The sequence below is a fragment of the Anticarsia gemmatalis genome, chromosome 22 (assembly GCF_050436995.1).
Source record: "Anticarsia gemmatalis isolate Benzon Research Colony breed Stoneville strain chromosome 22, ilAntGemm2 primary, whole genome shotgun sequence".
In the NCBI taxonomy this organism is placed as follows: domain Eukaryota; kingdom Metazoa; phylum Arthropoda; class Insecta; order Lepidoptera; family Erebidae; genus Anticarsia; species Anticarsia gemmatalis.
The window spans coordinates 5,006,567-5,026,514 of NC_134766.1; the positions used below are offsets into that span (position 1 = coordinate 5,006,567).

Below are 19,948 nucleotides of genomic sequence, written 5' to 3' on the forward strand. Positions count from 1 at the left end.
AATCAAAATTGTATCCGTAATGATTACTTTATTAATATAAGTTACAACGACAATCACATGTAGACATTAAAATTACATAAATAGCACCGTAAATAAATAATAAATAGTTTAACCATAAAGAATGCACTCAAGGAATGATTATTTGGTAATTAATTATTTATAAGAATCAACTTATAAGATAGGTTCACAGTTTTTACAAAAGCACCTAATTTGCAAAATTTATGAAAATAAACGAATAAATAAATAGTATTCGCCATTATTATCACTGGGTTTCCAACTATTCGAAAAGAGGTTCATCTTCCCAGTGTGGGTCAAAGCAAGGTCTTTGGTTTTTAAAAGATCTTTGGCTGAAAATGTTGGCTTTTACTCTATAGAAACCAAGTGCTAAAATTATTACATAATAGTTAAATGAATCTTCTTAAATCTAGACATTATATTATTTTGTTTTAAAATTCAGGCATTATCTGAAAAACAAAGTTTAAAAAACATACTGTAAAATTTTTAAAATAATCTTTCATAAAATATTTTAAATGCTTTAGCATATATTTGGTATGTATAACTTTGGTCCTAAATTATAATAAAAACAACAAAAATATGAATTACATAAAGTAAAAAATATTAATATATGGCAACATAATAGGAACGTTTTAATTTGGTCAATATAATTTTTTATATGGTAACTTATTCGATTTCAAAATCCTTACTTCGATTGTAAAATAAATAACTATTTTGAACTTAATTGAAAAATAATTTTCTCTATTAACAACTAAATGGCAACTAACTTTGTATATAAAAATAATGAACTAATATTTTTTTGGCTTCTTAATACACTTACATTACATAATCAGTTTTTATTATTCGTATTTTTTCACAATAAAATATCAATAATAATTTTAAAAGCCTGTTTTGTGTTTAACCAGTAGATATGCTAACCACGACTTAACTGGAGTGGTGTCAAAAAATCTGCAGATATGTTCGTCTTAGACAAACTAAAATCCTATTAATATAAATGCGAAAGTTTGCAAGAATATTAGACATTTAGAAAAACTACTGAACAGACTTCAATGAAAATCTACCTGCATGTAGATTAGACATCAGAATAACACATAATTTATGTTACTTTTTAGACATTTAACGCCTTTTCTACCTATATACATCTCGCGGGTACAATATCTAGCTATGTACTTGGTAAACAAGTTAAAAAAGTAGAATTTAGCTTTAATTCAGCCTACTATACACAGCTATATACATTTAAGAAGTAAATGTACCGGCATGAATTTTTGATATTTAAATTTAAGAATTAATTTTTCTTTGTTTTATGCGTTGTCTTAAATCCCTCGGGGTTCTGTTTCTGCCATCTCCACGTGTCCCGGCACATGTCTTCTAGTGTCCTGACAGCTCGCCAGCCCAACAGACGGTGGGACAGACTGACGTCGGCGTAGTTCTCAGCGATATCGCCCGCTCTACGAGCTACTATGCGGTGTGGGATGGGACGACCTGAAGCGGACTCGAAAGCCGCGATCATTTGGAGTACGGAGTAGCCGGTGCCGGTACCTGGGAACAAATTGGGGAAAGTTAGGACTATAATTGAACTAGCATGTATGGTATCAGTTTCAAAAGTTTCAATGAAAGACAAATACTTATCCTGAATCCTACAATTTTGAGTCTTGTATTAGTTATAAACAACCCGATAGTGTGTGTGATGTTGCTGTAAATTATTGGAAATTTGGTTTTTACTTTAAGAAATTCGCGGAGATTGTAAGAAAAAAAAACTACCTAAAAAACTATAATTAGTTTATACATACGACGTTCGTAAATGAGACAGTAAAATTACTGAAGAAATTATGACCAAGAGTAAAATTTAATAAATAATATTCGGTACTGACCCAAGTTGACAGCATGGAAGCCGCTGAAGCCGGGCTGGTCGAAGAGCCTGATGGCCTTCACGTGTCCGTCGGCGAGGTCCTCCACGTGGATGTAGTCGCGCACGCCCGTGCCGTCCGGCGTGTTGTAGTCGTTGCCGAACACCAGCACCTCGGACAGACGACCTACCGCCACCTAACAGAGCAAAAAATAATACCATTTTAAATTAAATAAAATAACATTTTAAATAAGCGCAGCGCACTTGGCCAGGTAGACTCAAGGCCTAACCCCTCCCTCATTACGGGAGGAGACGGCCCAGCAGTGGGAAAGTAATGGGTTAAATTTATTTATTTAATAAGCGTAGTGTTTAAGGTGGTCACCACGCCACTGTAACTGCGTCGGGAGGTCGTGGGTTTGATTCCCACACGGAACAATTATTTGTCGAATATTTTCTTATTGACCCAGGTTTTAAATTTCATCACAAAATTCAGTAGTTAATGCTGATTTTTTTAAAACCAGCGCCTATATTTAGACCTAATCCCTTCTTCATTCCGGGAGGAGAGTCTTGCCCGCCAGTGAGATAACAAATTAAATTTATTTGCTTAAGTCTCTACCTACCTATTATATCACCTATGTGTAAGTATTTAATATAAATAAGTATATACCTGTGCGATGTACGGCATAAGGTTGTTAGGAATGCCGGAAGGATCCTCGCCGATACGTCCGCTGCTGTGAGCCCCCACCGGGTTGAAGTAGCGCAATGATATTATCTTCCAACTCTGTAAAACACATCATTATTATACCTATTGCATTTTATAACAATTATTTATTTGAACAGGCAACACGACAGATTATTTAACACATTTCTATCAAAAATGTTACAAAATAAATTACATAATTACTACATATTATCATAACACATTCTCTCGTCACGTTTGTCTGTATGTTCGGGAAGAACTCAAAATCTACTGAAAGGATTCCCATGCTGTTTACATCAATACATAGACCTACTATCAAAGAAAGTTTTGATACACAATTAATTAGATTGAGCTGGCAGTAACCTGGCAGGCCGTTAGTAATACATAAAAAAATGATTCACATTTATTTACTTCAAAATAAAAAATAAACAGTCACAGTGAATTTATACTGTTCATACTTACATTGAAGTGGCTTATGGGATTCGCAATCTTTTGGCAAAGATACAAAACAGAAATATGGAAAATTATAGCCTTATTAATAGTGTTACCATGTTAAATAAATCCATACTAATATTATAAATGCGAAAGTAACTCTGTCTGTCTGTCTGTCTGTCTGTCTGCTACTCAAACACGCCTAAACTACTGAACCAATTTGCATGAAATTTGGTATGGAGATACTTTGATACCCGAGAAAGGACCTAGGCTATATATCATCACGCTACGACCAAAAGGAGCAGAGTACCAGTAAAAAAATGTTACAAAAACGGGGAAAAATTTCACCCATTCTCTCTTATTGGACGCAAGCGAAGTTGCGCGAGTCAGCTAGTAATACTATACGTTTTAGACACTTGGCAATGATACATAAAAATGACATACAAACTAGTGGAATCGACTGCTAACCACTATGTCACAGGTTTAATACCCAGGTCGGATAAAGTACTGATATTTTTTTCTAAATTATATATTCAAAAAAGCACTCCGGGATTTGAAAACGTGCCCGGTCTATGGCAATAGACCTGCTATTACATGGTTATAGGATCTATTTCAGTCTACACCTTCGATTATACCAGACGTAATATTATGTACCTACATAGAACAGTTACTTACTTTGTCACTAATGCAGACATCCTTCATGATCTCCTCGCAGAAGAACTTGGTCTTGCCGTAGGGCGAGGTGAGGCCGTCGCCGGTGGGGTGGCCCTCGTCAATGGGCAGCTTCCGCGGCTCCCCGTACACCGTGCAGGAAGAACTGTACACCAACTTGGTCACTCCGAACCGACGCATTACCTGGACGACAAAATAAAATGGATATTAGCTTAATCAATAGCCCATAAGTCTTTTTTTTTCTTAAGACAACTCCCGCACTAATAAATTGCTCTTGTAAAGCGGGGACTTTTACAAACGTTTAAACAACGGACACAAAGTACAACCAAACCCGAAACAATTGTTTGTGGTTCGCACTAATAATTGCTCCGTGTGGGAATCGAACCCATAACCGCCCGGCGCAATGGTAGCGGCGTGGTGATTTAAACCACTGCACCACATAGGCAGTCCTAAGCCTGGTCTCCAACGCGGGCGGAACGAACTAATGACTTCGTTAAACTCGCAAGCGCAAATTGCATACGCGTTGGAAACCGGGCTGCATACTTGTATTTCCACCAAAATGAAATTCCAAAGTTCTATTTTGTATATGGTCAATTAATGGAAATTTTAGCATTAATAAAGGCGTACCAACCTCTATTTATACATTTGGGCAATTGCAATCTTAAAAATCATATAAAAATAGACACATGAGTAAAGAATAGTAAAATAAAAGTAATATTTACCCCTAGAAGCGAAATGGTTCCAGCAACATTCGCTTCGTAGTATTCTAAGGGTTTGGTGACGGACTCGCCCACTGCCTTGAGCGCCGCAAAGTGGATCACGCACTGCACGTCGAACTGTAAGTACAACAAAAGTCACATCTTCTATACATACAAACATTATATAATTTATTATTATAGATAAGTATGTAAGTTAATAAAAGCGATTTTTTACGAAATTGGTAACTTATGCGTTAAGTTTCTAAAATCTCGCAAAATCAGCAAGCTCAAAGCTCTTGAAAATTCGCAACATTGAGCAGATTTAGTTACAAATTACGACTAAAAAAGAAATGGCCATTTCAGAAAAAAAATAAGCTAACAGCGTACAAAATCGAGCTCATACAAGCACAGTACTAACAAAAAACTCTGCTTCAAAAAAATAAAAATATCTACTTTAACCTCTACAGAATGCAGAGCATATAAGGTACCTGCGGGTATTAAGGCCTGTCGGGTAATAAGGCCTAAATCACAAAAAACGTACGAAATACAGTAGTTGACGATCAAGATTACTGTCACACAAGCTCAGAGCGTATACAAGTCGCTGCAAAGTGGCGGACGCACTCTAGCACTTCTCCTCCCGCAAATATCGTCGAAATCATTCAGAAGTGCGGTTCAGCAGCACGTATTATAAAAATTGACTCTATTAAAACGTAAGTTGTTTAGAAAATATCATATTTACAAACCTGTATTGACTGTCCGCTTATTAATTAATGTATGCTTGTCTGTAAATTACCGTTTTAAGAGACTTGTAGTTATAAAAATTATATTATTATTCTTTTCTGTAAATAGGTGGTTGGCGGATATTAAGGCCCATAAAATTTTACAATAGGCCTTATTATACTCCTATTTTTTTAACTGCTATATAAGTAGGAGCGTGTTTTTAAAATGTTTTTTAGTGGTAGTATATACGTAGTTTATATTTTCAATTTATATATTATTGTTTTTAGTGCTTACAGTCACGATGCCTCCCAAACGAGCATTGTGGTCAGAAGGCGATCTGACAAAAATAAATCACAAAAAAAAAATGATCGGTACTGTCATGCTTGCAAATAAGATAGAATGGATGATGCTATGAGGCAATGTTCGCGATGCTCTAAGTGGTACCACGAAGAATGTGTCGGTTTGACTGCAGAATATACTGATGATTTTCAATGTCCTGATGGATGCGAATAAGGACATTTTTTTAATTTATTAAGACTACTATGCTTTCTATTGCCTTATGTTAATGATTATTGATGTCAAGAATACTAATTTACTTAGTTTAAGTTGATTTTTGAATAGTTTATAGTATAGGCCTTTTTACCCTACCCTATTATAATAAGGCCTAAAGACAGCGTTTTTTTTAAAGTGATATAATGTGTTAGTTTTAAGCTTTAGAAGCTATTTTTTGTTTAAACTCGGTAGTAATATAAGTACATGACTGATTATTATAAAAACTGGTTGATTATATTGGATATTCTTCATTTTATTACAAATCTCCCTTAGCTAGGCCTTAATACCCGCGGGTACCTTATTGTTAACTTAATCACGTTAAAATACACTAAGAAATAAAAACGCCCAAACATCGCTCAATGCTGCATTTACCCGCAAAAATTCAGTTCCCAATACTCACAGCACTGAAGACTCTGCACAGCTCAGGTTCATCATTCAAGTCAATATTGAAGAACCTTATTGTCCTTCCAGTCATCTCTTCAATCCTTTTCAAGGAGGTCGGCTTATCATCTCCTTGCTCACAATAGGCGTTTGAAAGGTTGTCGATGACAACAATTTCATTGTTACTTATGCCTTGTTCAATGAGCGCCATGACAGTATGGGAGCCGACATAGCCAGCTCCCCCTGTGATTACCGTTGCTGGCATTGTGCTGAAAGAAAAAAAATAGAATATATCTTGGCTGTTTTTTTTCAAAAGATTGTGTATCAAAAGTAATGATATTTACTATGGTCTTCGTAGCCAGGGATACATTTTGATGTTAATTTGTTTAGAACTTTTTGCAAGCAACCGATCGGTATTGATTTAGCGTAAATGGGCGTTGTCTACGTAGGCGTGGCAAGCTACGAGACGCGGCGCTGTAAACGCGACGAATTGAATGTGATAGAAACTAACTATATATTTCGATAAATTTGAGAGAAGCGACGAGAGGCAATGGTTCTTAGTATTTTGCCGTACTTAACATGTTATTACGGCAAAATACGAAAAACCGTCGCGTCGTATTTGAACCGCACCCTAATCTAACGTAAATAAATTCAACGTTATCGACTGTTAATTAATTAGTAGTACCTAAGAGACGTCAGAAAGGAATTTTCACGGAATAAATTTTGTTAACTTTATCGCCAAATACGATTGAAAACATTTTAAGAATTCGCGAAATGAAACAAATTAAAATATGACGACACAGTCTTTCTACTTTATAGTACCACGTAAGAAACACAATTAATTGAACAACTAGTACATTTAGAAACATAGAGACGTAATATTATGACGCTTGGATCGTTCATGACTCCATAGAGCATTTTCCTCGTTTCATTACAATCTAATCGCACGTGGATTTTGCACGTGCTCGCAGTGGAAATTTCAAGAGAGAATATACTGCTTTGTATAGAGTTTAATCTTCAAAGAATAAAGTAATAAGTAAGGGCAATACACAAAGGATCAGCATGGTGTCTGGGCTATACAAGGCCGAACCGCCATTGAACACTCGGATAATAAGCCTCTTACAATATGTACACTAGTTTACTGTTTAAATTTAGGTCAGAACAGTCCTTTATCGGGAATATTTTACGCAACACGCTAATCAAAGCATGATCGATATAAATTCGTTTGATACACGACAGAAATTTACAGGAAGAGATACATTTAAAACGTTTCCATGATGAAACTTTTTTTTACCGAACTGTACAGGAGTTACGTAATCAATGGTCTTACAAAATGGACTATGTATGTATGTATGAATAGAAAAAAGGCTAGTTAAGGACCCCTAGAGTACGAGCTGTACGAGGATACGTATTAGCAATGGCTAGAATTTTCCTTTTGAGAAACTGTACAATAGATTTCTGCTATATCCCTTTGTGATAGGAAACAAAGACAATTTAGCGACAGGCGATTACTCTTTACTTATCACACTAATCGACATACTCTATTTCAAACATATTATAATAAAACTAGGTAAAACAAATGTTGGAATTACGTAAAGATATTAATTTTGTTTGTCTCCCGATAGTATTGTTATAAGCAAATTGTATGTTCATTTAATGCACAAGTAATTTGCGATATTATCTCTATGCACAGTTGTCGATTAATGGCCGCTTAAAATAACGTAGCAAACGACTTTATAATTAACACGGAGAAACAGCTTCAACGGTAAGCACTGCGCAGTGGTTAAGATGGCCGACACACACTGAATAAGCCTGGGCTTTGCACGAAATAGAAAATGGACGTCGGGATCGCTCGTCACGTCGGGGCTCACATTGTTCGACTTCCTCGCCTTACCCTGGCCCCGGTTTCTGAGGTACATTTAGCGGTAGTTTATCTATGCAATAGCGTTAAAACTCATATAAAAAACGCTATTGAATAGATAAACTACCGCTAAATGTACTCAGAAACCGGGGGTTACAGAGCCCTCTATGTGTAATTTTCCGACATTACCGAAGTCGATTGGAAACGCCCCAGACATAATCGACGAAACCTTTTTAGACCTACACTATGAAAATGGTCTACTAAAAACGAAATAATTTCAGTTTACATAAACCGCGACGGAATCAGAGAATAAATCGAGACCGTTCTCGCCCTATCCGAACCGATATGAGACACCCCAAATTCGAAATGGACCGGACATCGCACGGGAGAGTTAACACATCAACCGGACATTTTGATTGATAACGAAACCTAACTACCGAACTGGTTGCCTTTAGCCTAAATTTCACACCAAACACTCTTCAACGATAGAAAACACTGAATTTGAATAAATTAGGTCGAATATCAAAAATGTTGAGACCGGGCAAAGACACTTCCGTTACGTCGGCTATTAATTATGGTAATAAAAGCTCTACAGGTCGGCAATGCCCGGCGCGCCGGGAATGGACTCGTCCACCTGCGCGATGCACATTGCACAGATTGCACTTGCGCTCAATGCGCGGGAAAAGCGCGCCATTTTTGACGTTTAACCTAGACACCGAAAATTTAATTTATGGTTTTCATATTTTAACAAACTAAAGTGATTTTCGCAATGGAAATTATATTTAGATGAGTTAATTGATGAAATACGTTTGTTTGTCATATTATTCTACGTTAATTGCGATGTGTAAATGTAATCTATGCACGTTATAAAAGGTTATCTCGTCATGGATACGGTACAGAGGGCGCGGCGCGCACTTTTCAATCGACGCATGTCGCAACCTAGGGCCCCTAGACAGTATTGATTTTAATGCGTCGTACTTACGATATCTATGTATGGATGATTTTATATGAAGACTGAGCGAAAACCTGTACTGAAGTTGTAATGAGTGGGTTTTGTAGTTGAAATGTTAATGAAAAATATTTCATTAATAAATCATTCCCGATAACATATTGGTTGTAATATTTATAGATTGTTATCTTTTTGAACACGCTTAATCCTTTAGATATACACAATATGGAATTATTATCGGGCACTACCATTAGCAGATATTTTTTTATCAGTAGGTAATTTCTCAATAACTTTTCAAACACTATTTGTAGATGAATCATAGATACGTGAAGCATTTTTTTTAATTGTATTTTTTTCGAAATTGCCTGTATAAGCTGGTTAGACATCGTAAAGTGGTTAAAAATAAAATAAGTAGAACTTAAGCGGAACGTTTATTTAGGTATAACAACGGGAGCTGATGAGGTAGCCATAGAAGTAGATCGATTCAAAATGATTTTAAATACTAAAACTGTTTCTAAACAATCGAATTAAATCAATGCTATATCTTCAATAATTTCAATGAAAATAATCCCATCGACTATTCATCCAACTAGTCTACAAAATATCAATTTAACTCAACAAACTAACAATTAGCAACAGCGTATTTCAATCGATGAGTGTTTACTTCGTAGATACGATATCTTCCTGAGTGGTCTAATTGAGAAAGCTTGTATGTACAGCTGTATAGATCTATGTATTGATTCTTTAACTAATGGAATGTATCCGGCGATGGCGATGGCGATTAAAAAGAGTGGCAAGGAGTTTCTTGCAAGCTCTTCTCATTAGGCCCTACCTTCCGAACTGGCGGTAAATTCACTCTCTGTATCATTGACTATCATAAGTGTCAGCACTTGACCTAAATGAATAAATGATTTGATTTTGATTTTGAAGGAAATACAACTGAAATAAAATCCGACAAAAATTTCTGAGTACCCCGTATACGACTTCTCAATCAAAGTCATATATCAAATCATTCCTTCATTAAGGTCAAATATTGACACTCATGATAGTCGTTAACTCGCTACTTTTGCTGAATCCACTACATCATAAGGAGACGATTTTGGCTTTGAAAATACCAACAAGTTAAATAACAGAGGCCTGTACAAAAGGAAAGAAAGAAATAGAAAGAAAGGAAAAGAAAGAAAGAAAGAAAGAAGGAAAAAGAAGAAAAAGAAAAAGAAAAAGAAAAAGAAAAAGAAAAAGAAAAAGAAAAAGAAAAAGAAAAAGAAAAAGAAAAAGAAAAAGAAAGAAAGTTTATTTCGTAAAATCAGCACAGAGACACACAATAAAGATACATAGCACAACACGATATAAAATGGTTGAGGATATGTCTCTCTCTCTCTAGAAAGAATGGGTCAAAATTTTCCCCGTTTTTGTAACATTTTTTACTGGTACTCTGCTCCTATTGGTCGTAGCGTGATGATATATAGCCTATAGCCTTCCTCGATAAATGGGCTATCTAACACTGAAATATTTTTTTTAAATCGGACCAGTAGTTCTAAGATTAGCACGTTCAAACAAACAAACTCTTCAGCTTTATAATATTAGTATAGATTCATTCAATTCAGTTCAGCAAGGACGTATTGCAATAAAATCAGATCAGATTGTAATGTAAGTATGTGAACGTGAATAATATTATTGTAGCTGTTATCAAGGGGTTATCAGCGCGTCTCGTATGACCTTTGTCAATGAAATCTATTGCCGACACTGACTATGCAATTTAACAGTATAATTGCAGTTTAATACGTATATAAACTAGTATAGTAGGAACTAGGAACATAGATGATGACTCGCGCAACTTCGCTTGCGTCAAATAAGAGAAAATGGGTCAAAATTTTCCCAGTTTTTGTAACATTTGTTATTGGTACTCTTCTCCTATTGGTCGTAGCGTGAGGATATACTATAGCCTATAGCCTTCTTCAATATGGACTATCTAATACTGAAAGAATTTTTCAAATCGGATCAGTAGTTCCTGAGATTAGTGCGTTCAAACAAACAAACTCTTTAGTTTTATAATATTAGTATAGATATCTCATTCTATCACAATATACTTATTATAAGACAATCTCTGACGGCTGTCTGTTCGCGCTAAACTCATAAACTACTGGGGAAATTGTCATGCGCAGCAATAGACAGAGTGGTTCTCGAAGGTTTGAGTGGGTATGGTGTAATGTGGACGAAGCCGGGCGGGTAATAGTAGGGCTCTAGTAATATTATAAAAGGAAATTTACCATTACTATGTCAATAATGGGTACACAGTTTGAAATATGACGAAGAAATACCAAATCAAAGTGCGAACTACAAAACGTATTTCTTATCACTCGATTACAAGACTATTTATTCTTATCATTTGATCGTGTAAATGCAATTTCTTCTGTACTTGTATCAACAGTAAAATCATATCGATACCGAATATAGTACCTACTCTCGTTGCAGAAATCGTTTAACTCGAGTATTGAAAAAAAAATTACCAGAAAAAAATTACTTATAACCCGTGTCAAGACGTTATCTTAATAATATTATACTTAAGCACTATAATACTTAATATATTTTTAAACAATAAAGTCACCTCGCCGCCGTTCGTCTCTCTGACAATTTTTCGATAAACTCAAAATTCTCTAAACAAATTTCATGCGGATTTCACCGCGATTCCTTAGAAAGGTTTTAGTATACAATTTGTTAAGCTTAACCCAATATATCCTGTGTAAAACAGGGGCGAACCACTGGTAAATAAAAAATAGATAAAAATTAAACACACGAGTGATGAGTAATTGATTTTGAACCAATGAAATTATTTGAAAAGTATTAAATATCGCTCAATGGATTTACTTTGTTACTTGGCATTAGACTTATCTGTAAGGATTAGTTTTATGTAGGACTATAAAATAATTATCACGTTCGATCATTGGACTTTATGCAATAAGTCTTACGTAATGGCTGCCGGGCTGTTGGTGTGAAATTTCCTTATTACAGGATATTAAACGTTTAAAACTACAATTTGTTTTAAATTAATTATGCTATGTGCTTAATAACGATACAAGTTCATAATATGTTACGGTATTTTCTTACATTACTACCTACTACATTTTGAAAACTACGGCCCGATGGACGTTTGTCTCTTTGTTAAAATCATACTCAAAACTATCGGATTTTTATAACGTTGTCAGTTCTTCAAGGGAAGAAAGTAAGTTATTAAAATTTTGGGAAAATTGGCTTAAGATTTAAGATATTCAAAAAACTAGCGCTTTTTTTTCGGTAACAAGATACGGGTAAAATCTTTTTCATGTCCGGAAGTTCTAAGTAAAAGTCAAGTAACTATGATTAGATATTTAATTTTATCCTTAACTGTACAGGACTCCATATTTTTATAGTACAAGTACTTTTTTTTTACCTTTTATTCTTATTGCAATAGAAAATTACGGTAATTACCTATATGAAGAAGAGAAATAAACATAGGTTGTACTATTGCATATTACGTAAGACTCTAAGCAAAGTCCTATTCTTTAGAGAATTGTGTGAATATGCATATTATGAGTACGTGTGTGACCTAGTTAAGTTATTCAATAAGGTTGTAAACTAAATTATTTTGGAGTAAAATTTAAGTTATAGCAGTATAGGTAGGTAGTATATTTTTCTAGGAAAAAATATGTTTTTTTTTTAATATTATTGTATCGTTATAATCTGTACCTTCTTATTTCATGTTCAAAAATATAAAAAAATATTTGGGGAAAAAAGTAAAATAGGTACTATTTTAGTTATTTTATTTTAGCTACCGTCGCAAATTTTCAGTTCGTCAACCATAAACAATAACTATGTGAATGAATAAACCTGTCTACTTAATTCAATTTGATAGGGTGCATGACCTTATAACTAGGACCTATTGTTCTGAATTAAATGATCGCACTAATAAGGATTTCCGAAAGGACTTCGAACTGCATGCAATGGTTTTGAAACTAAATTTAAACATGCTCGTAAAATCTTCTTCTTCTTATCGTATGGTTAGTGGTCAACCTAGTGTCAAAGTTGTTCAAGCCGCCCGAAGGCCTTTGACATGGCTTAACGACTGTTATCTTAGTAGACAACAGCCGGGACCGACTTTTTACGTGCCCTCCGAAGCACGGAGACGCCCAGTTTAAATACCACTATGCGGTCACCCATCTATGGAATGACCGCGCCAAGGGTTGCTTAACCCACAGATCGTTTACCGACCGGTGAGCGCAAGTGGCTATGGGGGCCTCTATGCTCGTAAAATAACAACTAAACCAATTTGTTACAATTCGATACGAGTTTTAATCAACGTCTAACACATTTGAAAAGGTTTGCCTCTGAAAAACTGAAACAGATTTAACCGAATCAAACTGGTTTTACGTAAAGTAATGCTACATTAATTAGACCATTAGTTTTGTCAAAACGTCTCGGCCATTTTGATTTTCCGCGCAATTTTTAATCTAGGAACAGAACACAAAAATAAAAAAAAAACTCACAAACTTTTTTTTTCTACAACGTGGCACAGGCACGAAGCGCGTAAGCCAGCGGACGGCTGTGAGGTCACTGCGGAGAGTTCTTATCAAATTGTACACTATGTTCAAACGGAAATATATTTAGCATACGCTGCGTAGAGCATTGACGTAATTTGTTATGTTATCGGTAACGCGCTGTTACCGGATATTTTTCAATAGCTACTAAATGTTCGTTTAATGATAGCAAAAGTTTAGTTTATCTGTGAAAATTTCGCATAAAACATCTAGCATCTAGAATGTTAGGCGAATAGCCTATCAATCAAACCCCTTAACCCCCTTGCTTGACCTTTCAGCCCTATTTGCAATAGCCAAGCTCACAAAATAACCTTATTTAGACTATAAGCTAGTGTAGTTTTATTTTCCTTTTCTTAGTTTGACATCATGCCTGATAAATGACAATAAGCTTAACCCCTACAGGGGATTAACATTGTTGATGACGAAATGTGCATGTATTCCATACCTACCTAAAATTTGTGCATTTCTTAAACCTGAGCTCACCTTTAGGTATAAAAGGAGTGATATTATGTATGCCTACATCAAGTGACATAAGCTAGGTATGTCTCAAGAGTACTATTACAAGCTGATTACTTTATCAGCACTTGTATCAGCTTGTTACTGCTCTATTTTGTTATATTTCATATTTGCTGTCACAATTTGTGAACAATGATTGATGTATTCATTCATAATTGTATTTATGCTGATGTTTTATAAATAGGTATTGATGTTTTTGTACTGTCATGAAAAAATTGTCTAACACATTACTTTATGTAGGTATGTTATTGATTAACTAATTTGAATGAGTTGTCAATTGTTTCAGTTGATCAATAATTCTATGAATAGGTAGCTACATAGTGCACATTCATTCAAACATTTTTGCTTGTTAAGTGTATTTGAAGAGTATATTTTTCCTAAACACAATATTCAGATCTTATGATCTTTGATACTGTAATTGATTAAACAAGTAATAGATAGGCAATTGAATCACAATGAAAACTAGTGGCTTAACAATCAAATTGTGTAAAACTAACACATTTCAGGCCACCATTACTATAAAATAGTAACCTGAGTTTCAGTTTCATTTTATTAATTTCTATATTGAATAGAAATAAAAAAATACTACTATGGTGTAGTAAAGTAAATGGTAGTCTAGTTTGATATTTTTAAGACCTAGTAGATTTTATTCATATATGAGATTTCCCACATTTTAATAGCTAATTGGTATCCTATTGCTGGACAAAGGTCTTTATTTCTACCTTTACAATTCCATGTCTATTTATTCTTACAGAAAGAAATTATTTATCTACTGAAATTACATTTCAGTAAAAATATGGTGTTAATCACAACAATTCTTCATGAAGATAATCTAGAAGATGTATAGCTATTTTAATTAGATAAAAGACAACACATGCTTTTAAAACAAAGAGGTAGGTAGTAACTATATACTACATAAATCATGACACTGGCAAAATACCTATAGCATAGTATACATATATGTAGGTAGTCCAACTGTTCACACAATAAATTTTAATAAGCCTGTAATTACTCTTTCTGACTTTTTTCAGCAGTTCCTTTAAGTACTAATTATTAGCAGTATGGTAGGTACTTAACTAGGTACCTACTTACTTATAAATTCGAAATTCAGGTCGAAATTAAAAAACATCACTTTAATATTCTGTACACTTAATTATCTTCCTATTTAGAAGTAAAATTATGATTTATGTAAAACTAAAAATTGTATGAGTAATGTAAGACTGCATAGAAGGAAAAAATATGATCTAATCGATATTTTACATAAATTATTCAAGAGTACATACCAGTTTTCAGAAGGCGTTTCAGCCATAATTTCAGCGCGGTATTAACACCTGCACGACTACACAATCTAAACCACTTCAGCAGTTGTTTACAGAACGTATCGTTCGATACGTTTCAGCGCAAATATTAACCAACCGGCATTGTTTATATTACGGATTGAATCATCAATAACTTTGTAATATAAGACCCGTCTTACAACAATAATAAATATTTATTTTGATTATCACATTGCAGTGCACGTAAAAGGATTTGAATCATGTTGACTGCATTATCTTAAGAATTTATTAAAATATATTAAATCGCCGTACATAAACCAAACCCGCCCGCTTTTTCATTATGACAGTTCATGTGACACTCTTGACAATGGAGAGCCAGCTGGTTCCATAGGTTTGCAAATTCTTGCGATCGATTTTATTTCGGAAATGAAATTAAAGAAAGTACGTTCTGAAACTTAATAAGTTGAAATAAATATTCTTCACTATTTAGATAATATTATTATCAAACTTAATTCAAATAAAGTAGGTACCTACATAATTTAAAACTTATCTTATCTATACTTTCTTATTTGACTTGCTGTGTGCCAGTGTCTATTTCCGAACGTATAACAAAATGTTGCTATAGCTTAAATATATATTTTATGGAAAAAAATATTAAAAATAGGAATTAAATGTAGAAAAAAAAATAAATGTGCACTGCTAAGTCCGCAAATTGAAATCTTCTTAGAATTTTTTTTCTGGGTGACTCCAAACCCATCTTAAATATTATCGTTCTGTTTATGAATAACAAGAACTAGAGGATGAGTCGGTAACGAAATAAAGTTTCACTAGGGTGCTCTCAATAGTGTTCTTGAAAGCAGATGAAATCGGTCCATAATTTACTGGAACTTAAGTAAATTTTACTCAACCACTTTTACTGTAAAAGTTATTGAGATAGAAGCTACCTAATAAAAGAAATATCTAGAAAAGAAAGAATGAAAGTCATAAAGACTAAGTGTTTACGGGCTTGATGTTAGACTTTCAAAGAAAAGATTATCCGATCACAGTTTTTGGTCTCTGCCTACCTATGGGAAGAAGGCGTAATTTTCTGTATGTAAATAAAACTGTCTGTACTTAAATAAAACGTTATTGACGCGAATATAGAAAATATATAATAGATTAATTACTATTTGTCCAAACCAAACTGATCGCATGGCCTAGACTCACATAAACACCGGTCTGAAAATTTGCTGGTGATTTCACAAAACACATCGTCACTCAAACTTTTTAAATTTTAATGATAAACATATATTATAATTTATAGGAAAGTCTTGAAAGTGTTCAAGATATTATTAACAGTGATTTTTTTTAGACTATCGGAATAATTTATTATTTAGGTAGTTTCAGATTTGTAGGCTGACAACATTGCCTGTCTATCTCTTTCTCTCCCGTATAGTTCTCAAGGTAGCTGTCCGAATGAATTTTTAGATAAATTTTATGTATTTAGGGGTTTTATTAGACAAATAATAAGTGTTTTCATTTCTACAATAAACCTATTGTAGATTTGCGTTAATTTTTCATAGTTTACGGTAATGATCACTTAGATATTTTGTGGTGACAAATCCGTTCCCTGAGTGTCCAACGTTGTTTTGGTTTCTGACAGTGTAGTATTGTAATAATTAAAGTTGAAATGCTATAAAAAGCATTTATCTAAGGAGGACGTGTATTTGTGGCGAAAATATCAAGTGAAAGTTTGATGAATTTGGTTGAATTAGTGTATCAAAGTTTTCTAACCTCTAAGGTTAGAGTGGTGTATTTATCGGTGTTTGTACGTTGCAGATGAGTACTAAGATCATCAAAGCGAGCGCCGGCGAGCCCGATGGCTTCGAGACCTCGATCTCGCAAGCGTTGGTGGAGTTGGAGACCAACTCCGACCTGAAGGCGCAACTTAGGGAGCTGTACATTACAAAGGCTAAGGAAATTGACCTGCACAACAAGAAAGTGAGTAACTAACGATATTTAACTAAACTCGAGGGCTTACGCAGTTCTAGGACGTTCTACCCTCGTTGTAAATACATATTTTTGTTGAACCAAGTGTCAAAAGCATTATTGTACACATGTGAAAATGAGTTGTCAACCTCAAAACTCGACTCCTATTCTGCCGACTGTGCATGGGAGGATGTTATCAGTTATCACATATTCAATCGTTAATTGCAGTTACTTCCATACTGCTCGAGTTATTAAGAAGGGAACTTCTAATAAGTATGAATTAGAGAGATAGGTGTGATGTTGTGATGCTCTACATTGCTATTTTCTCATTTGATCAATGTAATTGACAAATTCTTTTGGTTCTGTCTTTGATGCCAGTTACTAGCTATAAGGTTGGCCTTCAAATGTGTTTCATGCATTTATTCTCATAATACATTCTTTGAACATAGTATAGCATGTAATCAATGTAATGTATGTTAAGCAGCAAATCCATGCCTGTAAACTTCATATAAATGTAGGGAACAAATATGAAACAAATTAATCCAATACTGACTTACTCCTGTTATGGGTCTCCTTCCAGTATGAGGCTTTCAAGTGTACATTAATATTTAATAAATTAATTATTACACTACTATGTGACCCAGGACTTAATCAAGCTTTTCAGAACCATACTAGACATTATCTTTGTACTTGAACTAATTTTCACTCTTTAATTCCAGTCAATCATCATCTACGTGCCCATGCCCAAGCTGAAGGCTTTCCAGAAGATCCAGATCAGGCTGGTCCGTGAGTTGGAGAAGAAGTTCAGTGGCAAACACGTTGTCTTCATCGGAGACCGCAAGATCCTCCCCAAGCCTAGCCACAAGACACGTGTAGCTAACAAACAGAAGAGGCCCAGATCTAGGTAAGAATCTTACATACATACATAATATCATTATGTTAAACCCATGATTAGGTAGTGGTGTATAATATACACCCACATTTCACTGTTAATTATGTTAGTCTCACGTAATAGGGGCAATCCTATGGCCATATACTGGTCTTTTCCAAAATAATGTGGTCCTAACACACAACTAAAATGAATCTTTTGAACCCTGAACTAGTTAATACATCACTGACTTACTGAAATTCAAGGAATTTGTCCATTTTAATAGAAAATGTTAATGCAATAGACAGTATATTACATACCTGCTACCTTTTTATTAAGTTTATCTGCATCTTTCCAATAACATCTTGATCCTGATGATAAGTTTTTGCCAAAAATGTGGATTTGAATTTGCAAACAAACAAAAAGGACTACCAATGTTGCACAAACAAACAACTTATTGCTTATTTCCCAACTCACCCCTTAAATAAACTTCAAATATTCTAATGAAAGCTATGATAAAATATTCTATGCAACGCAATCCTCTTCATAATATTATGATAAAAAACTTACATTATTCACAAGCACTCTGTCCAAAAAAAAAAACTAAATAATGTTCATTACTAATGCAAACATTGTATACTGCAGGACACTGACGTCAGTATACGACGCTATCCTGGAGGACCTGGTGTTCCCCGCCGAGATCGTGGGCAAGCGCATCAGGATCAAGCTTGACGGCTCACAGCTCATCAAGGTGCACTTAGACAAGAACCAGCAGACCACCATTGAACATAAGGTAATTACATCACTCTTATTAACACTTTGGAAAGGATTCTTATTTTATGTATGGAGATACCATTAAATACTTGCACTGTTATTACTCACAGTAATTATTATTGAGTTAGTGCTAATCATGTACATGTGGAGTGATAGATTTGTAGTCACTGTAAATTCAGTTGGGCAAAAGAACTGGTGACGTCCAGAGCTGGTTACTACTAGATTGTAGTAGTACAGTACTAGATTGTCCTGAACTCACTCTAGAATGTTTCTTAGCATATATTTAAATGAGTCTTCTTCATTAATTAGGAATGTTACCTTTGTGACTGAGAAAAACCAATAATGACCACTACTAATCAGTTTTTTAAGATTCACACATTTTTGAGTGTAACATGATAGCCAGTGCAAGAGTCCTAAGCCTGGAATAGTACCATCAAGGCATCCAAAACAGGTCTGCTCAGATAGCAACTGCGTTGGTCAAAAAAACCATTAGTAATTGTTACCTAAATCTGTTTAAATTCTCCAAAGATAGATTAATTTCTTCATATGTTTCATAGTTTGTTAAAATAACTATTTTTCTTTTGTTCCAGGTGGACACCTTCCAGTCGGTATACAAGAAGCTTACGGGGCGCGAAGTCACCTTCGAATTCCCCGAACCCTACTTGTAAATTTAGGACTATGACTTTACAATAAACCTAAAAAAATATTACTGTGTTTTCTTTATATTGATCCAACCATAAGGGGTTAAAAATTAAAACTAACCGACTGCGTAAAACTTGGAATAAGCCATGTCAACTTTGAAATAAATCTATGGGTGCTTTCTCTCTCTATTCCTTCACTCATAACTCAGTGCTATTATTGTTCTATGCTTTACTAAGCACGGTCTATTAACCCCAGAAATGTTTTTGGTCTCGCTTTCTGAAAGAGTGCCAAAAATGAGATAGACATGGTCTATCTAACAATATCATCGGCTGGTCTACATAGCCGTCCGTGTAGACGCTAATGGGTTACCCTGTGTAAGTACTAAATACTACGTAGCGCGATAGTATTATAATGCACACTATGCTAATGACCTACTTTTTGTATTGGGACTTTTTTTGCCATGGCGAAAGTAGGCGGTGCGGTGTGTAGTTTAGGTAGTCGCT

The 19,948-nt window shown here is 34.6% G+C and overlaps 2 protein-coding genes across 6 annotated transcripts; one reads left to right on the forward strand and one right to left on the reverse strand.

The window, feature by feature from the left end:
• Positions 1-7: 7 nt before the first annotated feature.
• Positions 8-15,549, reverse strand: LOC142982945 (UDP-glucose 4-epimerase-like). Of its 4 annotated transcripts, none has more exons than XM_076129696.1 (7): positions 15,200-15,549; positions 6,036-6,285; positions 4,388-4,501; positions 3,669-3,848; positions 2,529-2,642; positions 1,887-2,058; positions 8-1,554 (listed from the first exon to the last, which is right to left on the reverse strand). In XM_076129696.1, exons 1-7 carry the CDS (start codon positions 15,223-15,225, stop codon positions 1,301-1,303), a joined length of 1,110 nt encoding a protein of 369 aa, XP_075985811.1. In that variant the 5' UTR covers positions 15,226-15,549; the 3' UTR covers positions 8-1,300. The 4 variants fall into 4 exon arrangements, with proteins under 4 accessions (XP_075985811.1, XP_075985813.1, XP_075985814.1 ...); XM_076129698.1 differs by lacking the exon at positions 15,200-15,549 and adding an exon at positions 13,350-13,449; XM_076129699.1 differs by lacking the exon at positions 15,200-15,549 and adding an exon at positions 13,354-13,386.
• Positions 15,550-16,512: 963 nt separating this feature from the next.
• RpS7 (ribosomal protein S7) lies at positions 16,513-19,509 on the forward strand. 2 transcript variants are annotated; one of them, XM_076129313.1, is made up of 5 exons: positions 16,513-16,636; positions 17,012-17,173; positions 17,881-18,065; positions 18,675-18,822; positions 19,394-19,509. In XM_076129313.1, exons 2-5 carry the CDS (start codon positions 17,012-17,014, stop codon positions 19,469-19,471), a joined length of 573 nt encoding a protein of 190 aa, XP_075985428.1. In that variant the 5' UTR covers positions 16,513-16,636; the 3' UTR covers positions 19,472-19,509. The 2 variants fall into 2 exon arrangements, with proteins under 2 accessions (XP_075985428.1, XP_075985429.1); XM_076129314.1 differs by lacking the exon at positions 16,513-16,636 and adding an exon at positions 16,738-16,761.
• The last annotated feature ends 439 nt before the right edge of the window (positions 19,510-19,948 follow it).